General features: G+C 39.2%; 2 protein-coding genes across 6 annotated transcripts; one reads left to right on the top strand and one right to left on the bottom strand.

Moving 5' to 3' along the window:
* The first annotated feature begins 40 nt into the window (after positions 1 to 40).
* LOC109473063 (androgen-induced gene 1 protein-like) lies at positions 41 to 12004 on the top strand. Of its 4 annotated transcripts, none has more exons than XM_019772967.1 (7): positions 121 to 214; positions 415 to 623; positions 8137 to 8268; positions 8844 to 8945; positions 9381 to 9496; positions 9981 to 10132; positions 10621 to 12004. In XM_019772967.1, the coding sequence occupies exons 2-7, from the start codon at positions 447 to 449 to the stop codon at positions 10659 to 10661; spliced, it is 720 nt and encodes a 239-aa protein (XP_019628526.1). In that variant the 5' UTR covers positions 121 to 214; positions 415 to 446; the 3' UTR covers positions 10662 to 12004. The 4 variants fall into 4 exon arrangements, with proteins under 4 accessions (XP_019628527.1, XP_019628526.1, XP_019628529.1 ...); XM_019772969.1 differs by lacking the exons at positions 121 to 214; positions 415 to 623 and adding exons at positions 4071 to 4149; positions 6623 to 6763; XM_019772968.1 differs by lacking the exon at positions 415 to 623 and having other exon boundaries at positions 41 to 214.
* Positions 12005 to 12183: 179 nt separating this feature from the next.
* Positions 12184 to 18682, bottom strand: LOC109473062. 2 transcript variants are annotated; one of them, XM_019772964.1, is made up of 8 exons: positions 18451 to 18682; positions 15712 to 15885; positions 15271 to 15372; positions 14899 to 15006; positions 14107 to 14220; positions 13171 to 13281; positions 12686 to 12710; positions 12184 to 12302 (listed from the first exon to the last, which is right to left on the bottom strand). In XM_019772964.1, the coding sequence occupies exons 1-8, from the start codon at positions 18518 to 18520 to the stop codon at positions 12287 to 12289; spliced, it is 720 nt and encodes a 239-aa protein (XP_019628523.1). In that variant the 5' UTR covers positions 18521 to 18682; the 3' UTR covers positions 12184 to 12286. The 2 variants fall into 2 exon arrangements, with proteins under 2 accessions (XP_019628523.1, XP_019628524.1); XM_019772965.1 differs by lacking the exon at positions 12686 to 12710 and having other exon boundaries at positions 12197 to 12302.
* Between the last annotated feature and the right edge of the window lie 592 nt (positions 18683 to 19274).

The following is a 19274-nucleotide window of genomic DNA, read 5'->3' as shown; positions in this document are numbered from 1 at the left end:
GCAAACACTTTCACCCTACAAGAGAGTGGTATAGCCCCAAAGCAACATGGCGGCGATTCGGCAAGGACAAGTGGTGGAACATGTTTTGGTTTTTAGTTTGTACTTTTTTACGCAGTATTACGACTATCTGTACATTGATGACTTCTTTAAACAGCCAGGAAGCGTCAGAGCCACGTTTGGAGGCAGGTGGAAGTTTATGACTTATCAAAATTATGTAAGTAGACGCATAATTTTTCTACACGATTCTAACTTCGGTGTTGTTACTGAAGAATTAACTTTGTTCCTAGAAGAACATATTTATTTGCCCATCATGGAAGAAAATCATTAATCATATTATGATGTGCCAACACAAAATGCTAGTGCATCCAGTTTTCACCTTTTAAATATTTTGTTTCCATTTATTTACCTCTGAAGTGATTGGTCGAGTCCACTAAGATACTACCAAGATGGCGGCAACCGAAGCTAAAGAAGTTTTAGGAAAAGTCTGGCACTTTGTTTTGTTTGGACTGTGCTTATTTGTGCAGTATTACGACGTTTTATATGTGAATGATGTCTATGGATCTCCAGTACCCTTCAAATTGACTTTTGGAGGAAGGTGGAAGCTTTTGACAGTCTTAAACTTTGTAAGTATAAAATGTACTTATTTTGTCATGTCTCACTCAGTTGCTTGCTCTTAGATTTTGTTTTGGGCCAGTCTGTCTGTGTGTTTGTTTGTGTGTGTTGCTGTGATTCTCAATATATGTACTGCAACATTGCCATATTCTAGCCTCAATGCCACTATAATAATTTTCACAGGCGTTAGGACCATGAAGCAGTATAGGTAAATTGAAAAAAAAGCAGTATGGGTAAGGGGGTGAAGTCTGCCATCTTCTTGTTGCCTCTAACAACAAAGGTCTCAATGACCCAATAAGTTTACTTAGTAAATGCACTTTTAGTGTCCTTTAACCCTTTCACCTAGTGACCTTTTCACCTAGTGACCTTTTAACCTAGTGACCTTTACAACCAGTGACTGATTCACCTGTGACCTTTGCACCCTGTGACATTTCACCTGTGACCTTTGCAAATAAGGTAAATAAGTCATACAGTGATCATGTGCCATGGGGTCCAAGGCAGCAAGTTTTACTTCTCATGTGTTCTTACTTGTGTTGTACCTGTTTGAGGAGTATTACAACATGAAGTATGTGAGGCCTGTTACGTCTAAGATGCCAGGACTACAGTATCGCGCGGTGTTCTTTACCACCTGGAACCTTGTAAGTGGCAAAGTATTTTAAGATCTGTGCAGTAAATTGATTTGCTGAAAGTTAATCATTAATTGCTATGCTATGTAAAGAGCAAATGAGCAAAGATTGAGTGTAACAAGTCATTCGGTGTGATATAGCTGCTAGCTGCCGCCACGCCGTGTGCCTGCGAAGCTGGTGTGTTATGCCAAAGGGCAGTTATACCGGCTATACTGATACAGATATATATATACATGTATATTGAACCCAGTGTATTTACTTCTTGTATAGTCAGAACCCCTATGCACACCCCTTTATCAGATAACCCTGTGTAACGTTTGAACACCGAGACTTGCTTGATCAAATCCCCCTTGCAGTATCTTTCAATTCCTAATCTGTGTGCACAATTTGTATGTGCCAACTACCATCTGATAATACTGGTAGGACCTGGAAAAGACCTATACCTAAACAGATCACAATGGTTTCCACGATCGCTTGTTTTGTGCACATTGTGTGTTTCTGTGTGCACATATATAAACAGCTGTACTACGTGTGGTATATTTTACCACACTTTCCTCCAGAGGGACAGAGGCTGAGAGTGTCCAGCAAGCTAACTCAGTGGGCAGCTGTAAGTATTTAAATTCTTTATGAAGAGTTATAATGACTATTTTGTGGAAGGATTGACGTAACAGGTAAATTTCACCTTTTCAACCGTGAGATCAGACTGTTTGAACTTTGAACCACTCACACTGACTGAGAAGGACCCTGCTCTTTTCGATAAATGTGGTGGGATTTTTACGTGCTTAAGATATGGATCTCCTTAATTAAACAAGGGACCTAATGGTTTAACATCCTATCTGAGAGGATGTCACTAGCTAAAGCTAGGTACTCTTTCTAACCTGTGTCAAGTGAGAAAATGTCTTTTCCCAAAGACACATAGAGGCCTGTTAGGGATAATAAATTATGGTAACCCAAAACATTTGGATTCTGAGTCAACAACCCTAACCACCTTGCTGCCTTGATCATATATGATCTGTTAATCGTTTGCCAAAGGTGTTACTTTTTTACTTACTATATTATTAAAAGCATCCTTCGAACCCCATGCACACCCCCAAGCTTTGTAAATTCTTCAAAGGGGTTTAAGTAAGTAAAACAGAAATTCTTGAACCCCTTCTTCCGGTAGCCTCCTTGTGTCATTAGTTGTCTGATTCGAGAAACCCAAACGATATGGCTTCTACAGTTGGTGCCTTTGCTTGTTTCGTGCATGTGCTGTTCTTCTGTGTGTACGTGTATAAAGAACTGCACATCATGTGGTATGTTTCACCACATCTCCCTGGGACAGACACAATTTTGCAACAGTCTAGCAGGCTAACTGTGTGGAATACTGTAAGTATTGTATGCATGATAATCGTAATGTTTTGTTATCTGTTCTTGTTGAAGATTTTTTCAGTTCAAAGTATGAGTATGGGAAGTATTGTTTTGGGTGGCTGAGCTGTGGGTTTGTGTGTCTGTGTGTCTGGATAGAGTAGATTGACAACACATGGGTGGTGGAAGATCAACACATTTCTCAGCAATTTTGGAGCCAATAAACAGTTGTATGTGTTCGTTGAAATCTCAGACAATGTCTTATACTTTAGTAGCTACCCAGAAATCTTATTTGCTTGACAGAGTTCTAATTAGTTAATCATTTATGAGTCAACTTTTAACCTTTACTCGTATCAAACCAAGGCAGCCGTTTGTCACCACATCTCTTTTAGCTATGGGGTTAAAGCAGCAGGGAGAAGGTTAATAAAGTTAATCATTTACGGCTTTTCTAACCTACATGTGCATGCTTTGTACAATTGTACATTGAACCCCAATCAGTTAGTGCTCATTGCATCAATGCACTGACTGAATCCAATCTGAAATGTTTGAGTTCTTCGATCCCTAAATTGTATATATTGAAGTGTTTGAGCAAGCTACAAGTATGTAGCTTGCTCGTGTTGTATTTGAGAGGTTGAGAAAGTCGTTTTGAGGATACCAGAGAAAGTTTTACAGACCAAATGGCTTCTTCCGTTGCTGCCGTTGTTCCAACAGTACATGTTTTACTTCTGACTCTGTACATGTTTCAAGAGTTGTACGGGATGTTCTTTATACGGCCGTACTTAAAGGTGGACAGACTGTGGCTTCGGCGATCCACAGGTCTTACAGTGTGGACACTTGTGAGTATCTCAGAGGATTTCTTGTTTTTTTCCCATAATCAGTAGATGCCTACCTGCCAACGTTACGCTTAGGCCAGAATTGGCCCCTTGCTTCTCTTCTTCTACAGTCTTAATCAGTAGATATTCCTATAAAAATGGACTGAATGTATAGTAGGTCAATTCCATGAGTAGGTACAAGCTGTGTAAGACTGGACTGTATTGTTTGAACCACACACACCCTACTCTTTTCGATAAGTGTGGTGGGATCTTTTAAAGTGCTTGAGCTGTGACTTTCCTTCACTTTACAATGTACATGCAGTATCCATACTACTTATTATATGATAATAATTATATTGGTACCAGCAGTCATTTTCACCATTGAGTAAGGAAATAGGTGTACAATGCATTTCCCAAGAGTGCAATGTTGGGGCCTGCTGAGGATTTGAACCCAGAACCTTTAGATTATTTTCTAAGTTCGCAACACTAAACCACAAACCACCTTGCACATGATCTTGATTCTGACTTAAAATTCCTTTAAGCTACAGAATTGCATGTAGGAAGAAAAGTCTAATGTTTATTTTTACAACTGAATGTCTTTCCTGTCAGCAGTCTTTAATGGACTAAACAGCTGAAATGGTCAACCATTATTATACTGTGAACATACTGTTCTAATGGCACAAATTACACTTGGCTGTACACCCCTGCAATGTTGAGAAGTGGGACGGTCCATATCAAAGATGGCCGCCGCGGGTGTAGCTGTTAACCGCCGAAATGAGTCCTTAGCATGGTTCACAGAATTTATCATAGCGCAGTCAAAATCGGGAAAGCCAGGCTAAAATATATGTCGTTGTAATCCTTACAAGTCAGGGAACCTCGGGAAGTTCACTTGAAGATCACACTTGTACACAAAAACGAGCTTTGTAGCGTCAAAGTTGACTCATTTCCATTTTTCGGCGAGGTTTCCGCCATTGGATTTCCGTCAAAATACGCACCCTATGGGGGTTTCGCGGTATCTGGTTGCATCTGTTTCCGGGTCACGTCCAGCGACGTCATTACCCGGCGAAGGGCCGCTGCCAAGCTAAGGGCAGTGTACTGCGCAATACTCACCCTTTCGGGAAGAATGCTCAAGAATTATATATATGGCTCTTTTGCTTCAACTGAACGAGCCACTGACATGTATGCACATGTGTAAAAACGAGTACGCTAGCAATCATTCGATAGCCGATACATTTTGCCTGTATCGTTGCAAACACGTCGACGACAACACGACTTTCACCTGAATCACATTGCGCCCCGAAAATTACCTAATTTTTACCAAAATTGTTGTTAGACAGCATGAAGACAGTCCGACTTTAAAAATCTCAATCGTTGCAAAATCGTCTCCCGTGTATATAATTGCAATCATACTGGTAAAAGTCAGGCTTCTTCGGAGTGCATAGAAGTGTATAACTGATATTGTCGCCCAGCCCATATAGGCTGATAGGACACCATGCATGAGTACGTGGGATACAGAAATCACATGCATGATTTAAACATAAGTATAAAATAATCATCAACTAGAAAGGTGACCTTTGCAAAGCCGTTACGGTTTCACAACTTCTTCCAAAAATTGGCGAGTACCCTTTCTCGCAAAGGCGATTATGGTCTGCCCTCCGTGTCTATCATATAAATGATACACGCAAAAGTCGGGTCGTCTTCGAAGTACCTTATGTATCATTTCAATGATACGTGTAACTACCTAGGTTTTCCAAATTCGGACTGACTTCCAATATAGTAACCCCACTATCATATCTACGCATGTGTGAGACGGGTACACTGTACCAGCAATCATTTGATAGCCAATAGAAGAGTTACCACTTTGAAGAAGAATTGGCTTTTACAAAGCTGTGCCTTTAAGGTTTCACTGTCTACATGTAGTATTTTTTGCATCGATTTAGGTTAGTCACATGGTCTTCAAGGTGAAAAGGTAAACTTCAGGTATTCTGGCACCTATTTAGGCTTTTTCAAAAGTTGGACTGACTTATGACTTCCGGGTGTTTCATTGTAATGATATAAGTGATAAACTCGCAATACCTTCTGGTTGTACCAGCGCAATTTATTATTTTTTAATGATACAACAGGTCAACTATAAACTAGATCTACAATCATCACAATATTTCCTAAGAGGAGCCTGTCTTAAAGTCTAAAGTCATATTGTATACACGTGTTTATACATTTCGTACATTTCACGGTTTCTCATTAATCTTGCAACTTAAATAAATCCTGTATGCATACATTATATACATATGCTTATTCAAAAGCATATTGTCTGAAATTCTAGGTGTCAAACCCATATGGTATCTGCATCAATTACTAGTATTGTGTTTATATATACATGTTATGAATTACACTTTGTCAAAGTCAATTACGTCCTGTATGTGTAGTTACATTTTGTGTGAAATACAAGGTGTCAAAGGACGACCCGACGTTTACGTGTATCATTTATATGATAGACACGGAGGGCAGACCCTAATATACTCGCCAAAGCGTAATTGGATTTTTGGGAAGAAGTTGCGAAACCTTATTGGCGCGGCTTTTTAAGAGCCAAGTGGTAACTCTTCTATTAGCTATTTAAATGATTGCTGGTACAGTGTACCCGTCTCACACATGCGTAGATATGATAGTGTGGTTATTGGAAGTCAGTCCGACTTTGGAAAACCTAGGTAGTTACACGTATCATTGAAATGATACAAAAAGCACTCCGAGGACGACCCGGCGTTTACGTGTATCATTTATATGATAGACACGGAGGGCAGACCCTAATATACTCGCCAAAGCGTAATTGGATTTATGGGAAGAAGTTGCGAAACCTTATGGCGCGGCTTTTTAAGAGCTTTTTTCATGAAATTTCACTCCGCAACGTTTCCTTCGCTCTTCGGCGTGTAATATACTAGTAACCGAACCTCGTAAGCCGTGACCCGGAAGTAGATGGGATTAGCGGTATCACGGAAACCCCCATACAGTTCGAAAACCTACGCCAAAATGAGTTCTTAGCTAGCGAATAAAGGTCAACTTTGACGCTACAAAGCTCGTTTTGTGTACAAGTGTGATCTTCAAGTGAACTTCCCAAGGTTCCCTGACTTGTAAGGATTACAACGACATATATTTTAGCCTGGCTTTCCCGATTCTGACTGTGCTATGATAAATTCTGTGAACCATGCTAAGGACTCATTTCGGCGGTTAACAGTAGCAGCTGTGCATGTACTGTTGTTGTCCGTATACAGCTGCGTACAGCAGTACGACTATCTGTACCTGCTGCGTACGCCGTATCTGCCCGACCGACAGCGTATCGGGGGGCCGTGGAAATATCTAACTTATATCAACTGCGTAAGTTACTGTCATATTTTGCACTGTTTTCAACATAGATTAAACCATCTTAAAGGTAAGGTTGATAATAATTATATATTATATCTGCAGAATTATCTTATACTAAAGTTTCTGGTGTTATATTGTATTGTGTCAAAGGTGCAAACATATATTTACATGTATATATAAATCTAGTTTATCATTATCTTAATGATAGTGTAATTGCCTGGCCAATTGTATCCATTTCAAACATATGTTACCCATTTGCTTATATCATAATCAAGGTAAAATATTTCAATCATTTTGTCTGATAGAATAGTTTTTTCAATGGGGAGAGCTTCAAGTCTAGTAATATGTAATAGATTATTGTAACTCAGCACACTATGTATCGGCCCACCTAATTACAGTCTATTGATTTATTGGCCCGACACCTACATTGTACATGTACTAGTGAAGCATAGAACTCAGGTCACCTTTTACTGTAATTGAAGCAAACATCATAAAAATTCCTGGGTTTTGCCTAATCACAGTACAGTAGAGATACTAGGAGCTTACATGATCTGGTGTAACCAGGCAGTACTAATGTGCATGTATTTGAAAACCAGCATAACACTAACAGACAGCCATTGTGCAGGCTGACATATACATGTATACTAAGTTAACAGTACCCATGGGACTTACTGCACCTGCTCGAAATTTTCACCATGATTTTACAGGATATGGAAGTTGATATTTATGTGTGATTACTTGATAGTTTGGTTTGTCTTGTCTTTCCTTACGATTTTAAAAATGATTTAGCTTGCCTTAAGGGTACAAGTTGGTCACTGTGTACACTGTCAAACACCGTTAAACATAATACAATAGTGGGTTATTCATATGCTAATTGTGTAATGTGACCTGACTAGTGTCAGGGTTGTTGACACACTTAAGAACAGTTAGCTTAGCTTTCACTGGGCCTTAATTTCTCACTAAGGGGTTATTAAAATTGGTTGATAGTAGGGTGAATTATTGGATAGGAGAATGAGCCCACTGTTTAAGGGTTTATGATTACAGGACTAGTATATATTTTCTCCTTAGCTTGTACTGCATTTAGGAAACCAAATATGGTGGCTATTGACTCCCCTATTTGGCTACATTTTGACACCAGACTGGATTTGCAAGAAAAAGACTAGGATATACTAAATAAATCATCTCAATGTGGTGTGATGACTAATTTATTTCCAAAATGTTTGTTTTCCTGGCTCAGTCGTAATGGCTCCCAATGTTGAGTCGTTCCGGGCCTGGCTGGCGGCCTGACCGCCTTAGCCCTGGCCTCTTCTCTCCCCTAACAGCACCCCTTGCTGGGTTATTCGGGGGTATTCAATATGATGATGTTTGTTTGTGTGTGTTTCCAGATGGCGCACACTGTGTTCTTCAGCAGCTGTGTACTGGCAGACTTCATAGAGGGGGTTCTGGGTAAAAAAGCTGCCGGGCTGAGAAAAGTGCAGGACTATGTACTGGTCTCTATACTGTTCCCCATGAGCATGGTGAGTTCATAGTTCACAGGTCATAGGTAATGGGTAAAAGGTTATAGGTGATACAGGACTACGTACTGGCCTCTATACTGTTCCCTATGAGCATGGTGAGTTCATACATGTAGTTCACGTACAGATCATATACATGTAGGTAAAATTGGATGTACTAGCCTTGAGTGTGCTGTTTCCTATGCACATACATACTGTTCACAGGTTATATTATTAGTAATAGGGGATCATGAGGTAGTATAGGACTTAAGTACGTAGTGGTAGCGGATCTTGGGGAGCGGCCAAAGCGGACATTTTTGCACTTAAGTCCCCAGCCTAGAGTCCAGCCTTCTTAAAGAAGGCTGGACTCTAGGCTGGGGACTTAAGTGCAAAAATGTGGTGCCAAAAGCTACATTAGGAGACTGAGTGAAGGCTAATATTGTGCATTCTTGTAGTGTTACCCTCATTTTGGGTGCCTGACCAGTTGAAGGGCTGCTAGAACTTCATTAGAAGCATAGTCGGACTATACTGTCCAATTGTAATTTATGCACTGCCTTCATGAGAGCTCTTATACTAGTAATCCTCCCCTTGTTCTGCAGATTGTGATGGTTGTGTTCTGGGGGATCTATGCTGTGGATCGCGAGCTGATCTTCCCGGCAAGCCTGGATCACGTGATCCCACCCTGGATCAACCATGTGTGGGTAAGTCTTCGGTGTGCTTCTTGTCTTGGTAAAAGATGAATGAACAAATGAATGAATGACTAAATAGATGAATGAATGAACAAATGAATGAATGACTAAATAGATGAATGAATGAACAAATGACTGAATAGAATATGAAATAATGAATGGTTAATGAATGAATGGTTTGCAGCCATTTTGCTGAAGTGGGGATTTCATGACAATACTTCGTACTTTCTAAAGGACAATGGTATAGCATTTACATTCATGACACATGTATATATTAAGGATACTCTGAGCCAGAAACTTGAAGTTCAGTTTGTATATTCTAGAAAGGATAAGTTGAAGACACCCAAACTAAATTTTAGGGCAGTAAAAGTGGATTTCCAAAGTCAATTCGTTGGTCATTTTTTTTTAAATAATGTGCCTGCCTTTAATGTTTATTGCTGTCCCCAGCACACGACCATAGTGCCTGTGTTACTGCTGGAGATGTACATGGTTCATCACAAGTACCCGTCCCGCCGTGCAGGCCTCACCGGAGCGATCACCCTTGGGCTCGTTTACCTTACATGGTGAGGACCCTTCTCTTTTCCAGCATCTCATATTGAGAACAACAAAGTGACAATGGCCTAGAGTCAATTCAAGGTGACTGTAGTGTGATCTAAGCATCAGGAGCTTGAACAATAATGTCTTATGTTTTAGTTTTGATTAAATTTTTAAAAACAAAAAGTAATAAAACCACTTGGCCCACAATAAATATAGTTCTGAAATTAAATGTTTTATTCAACATTATATAGAAAAATGGATGGATGGATGAATGGATTTTCTACATAATAATATTATTCCTTCCTTCTAACACTCTCAGAACCATATGACAGTGTGTGGTAGATTCTGTCTTTGCAATTCACTCCTGACATCATCACACTTTTGCTTCCAGTAAATCAGTGCAGTGGATCATACAAAGGTTCCTTCTTGTGTTGGAACAAAGCTTCATCATTGATTTTCATCATTGATGAATTGAACTTCATCAAATATTTCTTCCTTGCTCCTCTACAGGATCCTGATTGTGGCTAAGGTCGGAGGGTTCTGGGTCTATCCCTTCATGGCAGTGATGACTGGGTTCCAGTTTGTCCTGTTCTGCTGCTTCACAGCTGCTATAGGCTGTGTGTTCTACCTCATGGGGGAGCTCTGCAACAATGTCTTCTGGGGTACGCTCTTATTCCTTCTAATAGATATATTGATAATGGACTTGAGCTTGGTTTATTGATGGAGGTATTATAATACTTCCATGTTTTATTGTTTCTTCTGGGGTATGGTCTTATTGTTCAAATATGTTATGACATCCAACCACTACAATGTAAATGAAAAACTATGTAAATTTGTTCATGCATGTTTCAAAAATAGAGAGGAGATCCTGTAGATATAGCTATGTAACACTTGTTCCTTCTACCTTTGTACCTCTGTTATCTAACATAGTTTCACAGTTCAGAACTTTCTTACTAGTACCTTGACATTTCAAAATACATGGTCAGCAAGTGTAGACGCCTATCGTATTGGTCAAGGTACAATAGATTTGAAGTTACGACGTGGTAAAAAAGTACATTTACCATTTTATTATCAAGTACTTAATAGAGACAACTTGTTATATATTACTTGGCTTATTGCGTATAACATTGTTTTTTCTTTTGTTTTTTAGGACCACGAGAAACACCAAGAAAGCAGAAGAAAAGAGCATGATGAATGATATAATTAGTCGCAAAAAACATTCTTAAGAATAATGAATAGCTTATAATGTTGTTCTCCATTTTCAGGGAAGAACGGAAGGTTTTAGTTTTTATTGTTGTATGTCTTTATTGAAAATAATTTGTATGAACAGAATATCATAATAGGAACTGGTTTGTGACATTTAGAAAAATGTTACTATCATGACACCCAAATTTTACCACAGTTTCTAATTTTTTTATCACACTACTTCTTACAGGTTGTCATTTTCATAGTGTTCTGTTTTTGTTGATGTAAATGTCCCCATTTTCTTTTATGTTTTCTGACAAGATAGCTGCGTGTATCAGCAACCATACTGAAGCTACAACAGGCATATCTATGCAAAAATTTCTCATTTTTAAACTTAGCAAAAACTTCTCATTTTTAAACTTAGCGAACTCAGGTACATAACTGGTGTATTTAGAGATGGAATTTCTGTTATTTGTGTTGATTTTGAAATTTTTGTAACCTTGTCTCATTGTTCATATGGGATGGTTTTATTAAGGTGGTTCATGAATAAATATAGGCTGAAACAAACAAACAAATCAAAGATACTAAAATTAAAAAGTGAATGTTTATTTCAAGGTGTTACAATGGAGAAGTATCGTGATCAGATGTACATTTCAATAGAAATATAAAAAATAACACAAACTCCAATGTAAAGAATGAAAACCACAGTTACTATACACTTCTGCCTATTTATAAGCTTGCACCTTAAGTTAACAACGGAGAAACGCAATATGAACATGCTTAGTACAAATAACATACTTGTACTACAAATATAAATGAACACTTTTTACCATATTAAAAAAAATGCATCATAATGCTATCTGCTACCTACAACATACACACAAAAAGAGACTTAGTCTTCGTGTTGTGATCAAGAATTTCGTAAATAAATGGAGATCTAAAGTCATTATACTTCATGTTGTGTGTTTAGGTAATTGTGTAAAAATATTACGCACTTTATTTGTATCTTGTGGTTCTAATTATTTCACATCATAAGTCATTCTTTTACAAACAACCATCAATGAAAGAAAGCAAAACAAACAACAAAAAACCCTTTCATTAAATACCAAAAACTAAATAGAATTCTAGCCAGTTGGTCACAAAACATTGACTTAAAGTTTGTCATAGTTGGCAGTGTATTTCACTCATTGTGAGAAGTGAACTTTCTACAATCAGCTCCAAGTGTGTCTGTTTTTCCGTTTCATGGCAAAATCTGTGAAATCATTCAGATTCCCTGAGGCCATGAATGATGATGGCATTGGATGGATGGAGGGAGGTAGAGCAGTCTCTACCAGACTACCTACGCTGGCTATATATATATAGGAGAATATTTGCCATGGGAGTTTGGCCGTCTTGTAGGTTTGACTGGACGCGCGCTTCGGAGGGAAAGAAACTACCTCCCTGCGGCTGGACTCCCTTGGCCAATTTTACTCTCTTTTTGCGGAATTCTACAATCCGTATTCCCGTAGAAAGGCCTGGTGGAGGCTACAGGTAGAGAAGGATGGATGGATGGAGGGGTGGGTGGATGAAACTGGACTTTGTGGAAGGATGAGGCTTCATTTTTACATCTCTCCATTTTCTTGTTTCACTCACTACTTGGCCGTCATGCTGTGAGAAATGATATGGAGAAACTATCAAGCTTGTGATACATGTAGTTTCCAATTTCTAGCAGTAAACAATTTCATTAATGTTAAAAAGACAGCGAGAGTACTTTAGTACTTTAAAGAACCCACTCTAATGATGAAGTTTTAGTAGGTGTTAGTATCATTGCCAGCTATGGGAATTTAAAAAAAAAATGTTTCTAAATTACAAAATGCGTAGCATTTACGCATTGTTAGAGTCTACCAAAAGCCAAGTAAGCACAAAATAATGCAGAATAGCTCTAAACTTGATAGAGTGTTTAAAACACCATATGTAAAACGTAGTATAAGTTAGCGTTTGTTATAACAGTAAGAAGCGTTTTTTTTAACCTGCATCATTTTCATGCTTACCTGACATTATTAGCAGTCTCAGCAACTGAAAAAGGACAGAAAGAAATCAAAAAGGAAAACAAGTTTAAAACGTGTTGCAATTTTCTTGGTATCCACATCGTATTACTTAATGCCCACAGCACATAATTAAATTGAAAATAACAATACAGATAAGAAAATTATATATAATATAAAAATTTACCGTACCAAAACAAGCTACCAGGGGGCCAAAAATTAATTATTTTGAGGTCTGATTAAGAGCTACGTACCCAACTACAAAGTATCATGACAATACGTACATTGCTTCTTGGTTTGTCGTGCTACAATAAAACAAGAACACACACAAACAACGTACACACACACTCAGACATACACACACACACACACACACACACTCACACTCAGACACACACAAACACACACACATACATACAAAATAATATACTACCAAAACAGTTCTTACTGGTAAAGGTAATAAATAACAAAAATAAAGAATATATGCACACCTCTTGCGACCCTGTTTTTGGCTGTAACAGCGCGGGTGATGTACCAGATCATGTTGGTCGTCATCAGGCCGACACAGATGCTGCCCATGATCATGCCGGGCCACTGGTAACCTGAAACATACCGGAAGTTGTTTTCCCTTTTTTTCTTTGCATACCAATCAGTAGTTCTTGCTTTTAAACCTGCATTTTTGCACAAGTTCTCTGGTGTCACAGACGGAAGGTAGTGGATGCTTCCTGAAACGTCTGACCGCTTCCAAAATCATCTCTAGTTGCTTGAGGAACAATTTTGGCGCATCTTATTACCTGGATGTCTAACCTTCACCGACATACGGTAAGGTGGTTTTAGGGGTTCTGAATAGGAATCATAGACATTGGGTTCGAATCCCATTCGTACAAAACATTTTTATCCATGCTCAGGCATGGCTTGGAAAAAAAAATACCAGTTACGTCGTTTAAGGTAAGACAGGTTGAGCATTATGTTATAGAAACTAAGTCGAGCATCTGTGAATAGATTCCCTATACAGTCAAGCATTTTAGATACCATCCGCTATCTTTTAGTGACTGAGAATGTGTCTTGAACATACCATGTACTGAAATATTTAAACAGAAACCGAGGTAGTCAAATGGAATGATCGATGTTACATGTAACAGAAACTAAACGAACTAAAAAAACAGTTACTCAAGCGACTGGATTTAAGCGAACTTGATTTCTTTGAAAACGTTTGGTTTCGAATTTCGGGTTCCACGTGTTGTTGGTTAGCCTCTACCAGACTTCGGGAGGCGGCAAAATGTTTTCTCCCAGCAGACAAACTCCCCCGGCATGTTATCTCTCTATTGCCCAATTTCTACTCTTTCCAGCCGCCTCCCGAAGTATGGTAGAGGCTAGTTGTTGGTTACTAACTCTTTTTTTAGCAACACAATGGATTTGATGGTTACCTGGTGTGACGTTCGTAGCGGCAGTGATGGTCCCTGAGATGGCGGGCATCACCCCGCAGGAGCACAGCAGGGACAGGGTGGTGTACGGCAGGTCACGCCCGGCTTTGCAGTCAGCTGAAAAATACATTCATTCATTTTTTCTTTATTTCTTTATTTTTTTTCTTAAAACCTACTCTCCAAGCAGAAGTTTGGGCATTGGGGGTATTTTTAGCATTGTTTTTAGGCTTTTTTTATCGGGTTTTCTCTTTTGCACTGAAATGGTTGGGTTTGGTGGGAAAAAAAAATTCAGTATAAAAGAGAAAACCCGATAAAAAAACCTAAAAACAATGCCAGAAGTACCCCCAAAACCCAAACTTCTGCTTGGAGAGTAGTAAAAACCCATATAACACATATACAATACATCATTAAAATAATACAAAAACTCTACAGACATACAAATAAAACAGGAAGAAACCTGAATGAAATACATGTAGACATGCAAACAACACTAAGGTTGTAGTAGTAGTAGTAGTAGTAGGAGTAAACTGGTTAATTGATAGCAAAAAGGCTCCAATATTTTCTTAATACTGACTATAAATGTGATTGTAAATGTCTATTATCTGTATGTAATTGATGTTGTAGCCCTGGAAGATTATCTCAATAAACTTAACTAAACTAAATTTCATATCCATGTCCTTTTGGTTCTCTAAACTAAACTAAACTAAGCTAACCTTCTGTTCTCTAAACTAAAACTAAACTAAACTAAGCTAAACTTCCTATCCATGTCGTTTGGTACTGTTCTGTGCTCCTTACGTGTTCCGATGTATTTCTTGGATTTGAATCCACCAAAAGCGGCGAAGAAAAACAGCGCTGCCACAATGCTACCCTGGATCATGATGGTATTAAATCCTTCCTGTTGGCCTGGAATAAAATAGAAATAAAATAATGCTTAATTTTTCAGGGACTGCAAACTTTCAAGCCTTTGTTTACGTTAGTAAGATTACACGTTCTGAGCTAGGGGAGTCAGCCTATATTAATGAAAATTAAATTGAAATTAAAAATAAAATGATGATAATAAAACCTAATAATAATAAAAGATACTTCTTGTATGTCATATGGATGTTGTTATGATATAGACCCCGTTAATGAAATGAACAATATTTTTGATAGAAAAAATCTACTCACTGCTTCCTCCAAGAAGAGGTGCCATAGTGAGCGCGGCTCCTGCGATGAGCATCCCGAACAGCGGCCCGATACTCGCCACATGCTTCACCACACCGTAGCTCACTGATAAAGGGTGGAAGGACAAGATTGTCAGAAAAGTTTCGTGCGAATTAGAATATAAACAGGCAGCCACGATCAAATACGAAAGAAAGTTACTGTACCAAAAGTACCAAAAATGTAGTCCAATTTCCTCTGGTGCAAAAATTGCCGGAGTCTTTTGGACATGATATTTTCTTACATAAAGTTAGTAAGGACATGGACATGTTTTAAAGAATGTTATGCAATTTTGTGAGCCACGTGGTTGAAATGTAATGAACAAATAAAACAAAAAAAAAAACATAGGAAGGCCATTTTCTTCTCTAAGATCTTTGGTTATTCGAACAAGAACAAAAAAAAACTTACAGCATGCGTCTGCGACGAGAATAGTGAGCATGAGAATGATTGCCCAGATGGAGCTTGCCTCAAACACCATCACGACTTCGTACCGCATCTTGGTCATGGGAGGGGTGGTCGGGGCTGCAGTAGAACCTCCGGCTGCTGCAGTGCTGGGGGCTGCAGATGTTTGTGCAGATGTGCCTGTAAATAGATTATAAATAGAAAATTATAGAAGATTATAAATACAATAGATCAATAGTATTATCTTTTTATAATTAGTAAGTGGATGGTTATGATAAATTAACAGCAGGTTCCAACAAGGTAACGAGAAAAGAATTTTTCTGGTCATTTTTTCTTACTCTCGTTATAATACTACAGACCAACATTGATAGTATGGAAGTAAAAATCTACATCACTTTTATTCTGACCCTACATACTTTTAGAATATTTGCCTATGAATGTGTATTTTAACAGACACGACCTAACTGAGTTCGAGGCACCACCCCTTACACCAACATTCCTTCTCGACTCTCAGGCACCTTAAAAGTTTATTCTGACACTACCCAGTTTTCGAATATTTGCTGATGCATGAGTTCGAGGCACCACCCCCTCTACCAACATTCCTTCTTGACTTTCAAGCACCTACAAGTTAATTCTGACACTACCTAGTTTCCGAATATTTGCTGCTGCATGCGTGTTTGATTAAACAAAGAGGCGACCTGGCTAAGTTAAAGGTGCCACCCTCTGTCCCAACATTCCTTCTCGACTCTCAAGCAACTTAAAAGTTAATTCTGACACTACCTAGTATTCGACTATTTGCTGCATGCGTGTTCGATTGAACAAAGAAGCGACCTGGCTAAGTTAAAGGTGCCAACCCCTATACCAACATTCATTCTCGACTGTCAAGCATTGTCCTAGTTTTCATGTCACCTGTGACTTATGATTGTCTTGCCCTAGATACCTTCTCTTGTCTTCGTTTCTTTTAGCGGGTAACCTGATATTATTCAGATTAACAGACTTGCAGGCGTGTCAGGTTGTTTTGAATGGGGTGTATTTATCTTTAATGACGCGTTCTACGGGTCAGTGAAACACACACGGCAGGTGATCCCTCACTGACGCAGGGAACAAAACACCCGTCCGACCGGTTGCAAACATTTTTACTTTTCACTCAGATAAATTTTGATTTAAAGAGTTAATTTTGATTTATTTAATAAATAGGTGTATTGGCATTTTTCTTATGTACCAGATGAGTCTAAAAGCTTGTCATTGTTTTATCAAAAAATGTTAAAGATAACTTTATTTTTTGCTATGCAGCGTTAGAGAGTCAAGAGATTTTCCCAAAATGTCTTCATCTGCCTACAGTTGTGGAGAGTAGACAGTCGTTATGTACTTGTAATTATAAGTCATTCATAAACTGTAAACCTCGACCTTTCCCTTTTTGTGTAGTTTCTCAGGCGCAAGTAATATTGTAAAGTAAACGCATTATTTGCACACTTGGCACTTTGTTTGCTGAGCCAACTCACTGTTTTGGATACGGGTTGTATTTACAAGGAATTTCACTTATGTTTAAGGTCAGTCTGTAGAGAAAGTAGGATTTCCAGCACTTCCATTTAATTCGACTTCACGTTTTTACAGTAGAAATTTTATAGGAAGAAGTTGAAATTCGGGAAGGGTTTTCTCTCTCCAATACTAAATGGTTAGTGATTAATTGAAGGTAAACACTACTTGCGAAATCACACCTACCCTGACCCTTATTAGCCTTCTACAGAATGTTGCCCTCTCCTGGACTTGGCCCTGCTTCGTCGGTCTCGGAATGTTTTGGCTTTTTTTTTTTTTCTTTTTTTTTCAGAGGGAACACCAACCTAGATCTTGGGCCTGTTGTATCTAGTCTCCACCATACTCAGACACTGTTCAGGCATAGAACTAGGTAGGTACAATTCTGAACGTAAAAGGGTCAACTGTACACTAGCCAGCTCTTCGGCACCGAAGCCAACATGCCCCGAAGGATATCCTGCCCCAGTTCACGAGAAGAACATTCTCGGCTTGTTCTCCATACTGCTATAAAGTCATTGCCCGATCGACCATCGCTGTACCTTGACTTGAAACTGAATACTACTAACATTCAAACGAGGCAACAAAAGACATGCCTCTGAAAAGGCAGACTTTACCGACGCCACACACAGCTTTCCTCGGCTCTCTGAGGCCCTAGAGGCCGCCGGGACAGCGCAACCTCCCCCTTTATTTAGTTGAAGAACGACTACTAGTACCTTGCTGGCTGGTATGTGCGAAGAAGCGTAACATCTCCTTGAATGGACCCCAATTGTGTTTTCTACTCACAAGGCAGATTCTGAAATCCTTCCAATCTTCTTGTACAGTTGTTACAATCTTTACAAACTTTAGATAGGTTATTTAGGCATCGGGTGCTCTCCCTAAGATACATGTATTTCAATCCCTTCGCCTGGATACGATCGATAGAATGTAGACAACTCAAGGACATTTGCGGTGACATAAAAGATGGCGGATCCGGATGTCAACTAGAACAAGTGTATTTAGATCTTCAAATGTCTAGTCTGTCAGTCGAATCTGTCGTGCGAATTTTCCTCTGCACGATTTTTCAGCTACTCTATGACAGAAACTGTCCTTTATATTGACCTACGACAATCTTTTCTGTCACAAAAAAGCTGGATTTGCTACGATGCGCCCACAACAGTGACAACTGTCCTACGAATGTCACCAATATTTGACCAGTTGCTGTTTACTACTCACCGGTAAAGAACGCCAGCAGTACCACCAGTGCTGCCGTCGCCAGGAAGGTAGAACGTAACCTGTTGGCCATTTTTTGTCCTCTCAACTGGTCGTAGATTCTCAGCAAGCTTGGTAGTTCCTTCTGTCGCCTTGCGTGCGAGGTTTTGAGCTGTCAGATACGGAAAGCTGTTGGGCAGGTTGTTATGTACCTGCACAACACGCGACCAGTAGGGCGTTAAACATGTAAAATACCGTATGACGCTGACTCACCAAGCCACGCCCACAGTTCGATTTTCGCCAAATACGTCACTTTGACAGGCGGTTGGCATGGCGACGCGCGGATAATGTTTCATCCTGCAGATCTTCGATACGTAGTTGCCAGGACAACGCCCGGATAAGGTTTCATCCTGCAGGTCTTTGATTGGTGGTTGCCAGGACGACACCCGGATCGGGTTTCCTCAATGACGGGTTGACAGTCCAGTTTGCCGCTGAAAGACCTGAGATGCCCTTTCACCTACATACTAGTATATAGACCAGAAAAACTTGCGAGGCGAAAGGTTGTTTGAAAAAAAGAAGAAGCTATAATTGTTTTCTAATAGATCGGCGATCTTTTGATACACTGCTCGAGGGAGTCTGTAAAGATTACAAGGTAAAAATTACGTGGCTACAATGGGTATTGTCAATGTGAGCCTATATTGCTTAGCCTCGGTTAACAATTCAGTATACTTCTGTATATTTCGAAGCCCATGTTAGTCAATAACTTTGTCAAATCACTAATGGCTGTTGTGAAAAATGGTGATTATACATGTGGTACCAGTTTATAAAACAGTTGAAGTCCTTCGCTT

The sequence above is a fragment of the Branchiostoma belcheri genome, unplaced genomic scaffold, assembly GCF_001625305.1.
Source record: "Branchiostoma belcheri isolate BF01 breed outbred unplaced genomic scaffold, Haploidv18h27 scaffold29, whole genome shotgun sequence".
In the NCBI taxonomy this organism is placed as follows: Eukaryota; Metazoa; Chordata; class Leptocardii; order Amphioxiformes; family Branchiostomatidae; genus Branchiostoma; species Branchiostoma belcheri.
Note: the sequence above shows the minus strand (reverse complement) of the source record. Positions and strands in the feature narration are given on the sequence as shown.

Coding starts and splice junctions, on each gene's coding strand:
- LOC109473062 (XM_019772964.1), bottom strand. CDS start 18,520: ATGGCCAACAGGTTACGTTCTACCTTCCTGGCGACGGCAGCACTGGTG. Junction 15,886..18,450: donor ACTGCTGGCGTTCTTTACCG/GTGAGTAGTAAA, acceptor ATCTATTTACAG/GCACATCTGCACAAACATCT. Junction 14,221..14,898: donor CAAGAAATACATCGGAACAC/GTAAGGAGCACA, acceptor TGTATTTTTCAG/CTGACTGCAAAGCCGGGCGT.
- LOC109473063 (XM_019772967.1), top strand. CDS start 447: ATGGCGGCAACCGAAGCTAAAGAAGTTTTAGGAAAAGTCTGGCACTTT. Junction 624..8,136: donor TTTTGACAGTCTTAAACTTT/GTAAGTATAAAA, acceptor GTGTGTTTCCAG/ATGGCGCACACTGTGTTCTT. Junction 8,946..9,380: donor CCTGGATCAACCATGTGTGG/GTAAGTCTTCGG, acceptor TGCTGTCCCCAG/CACACGACCATAGTGCCTGT.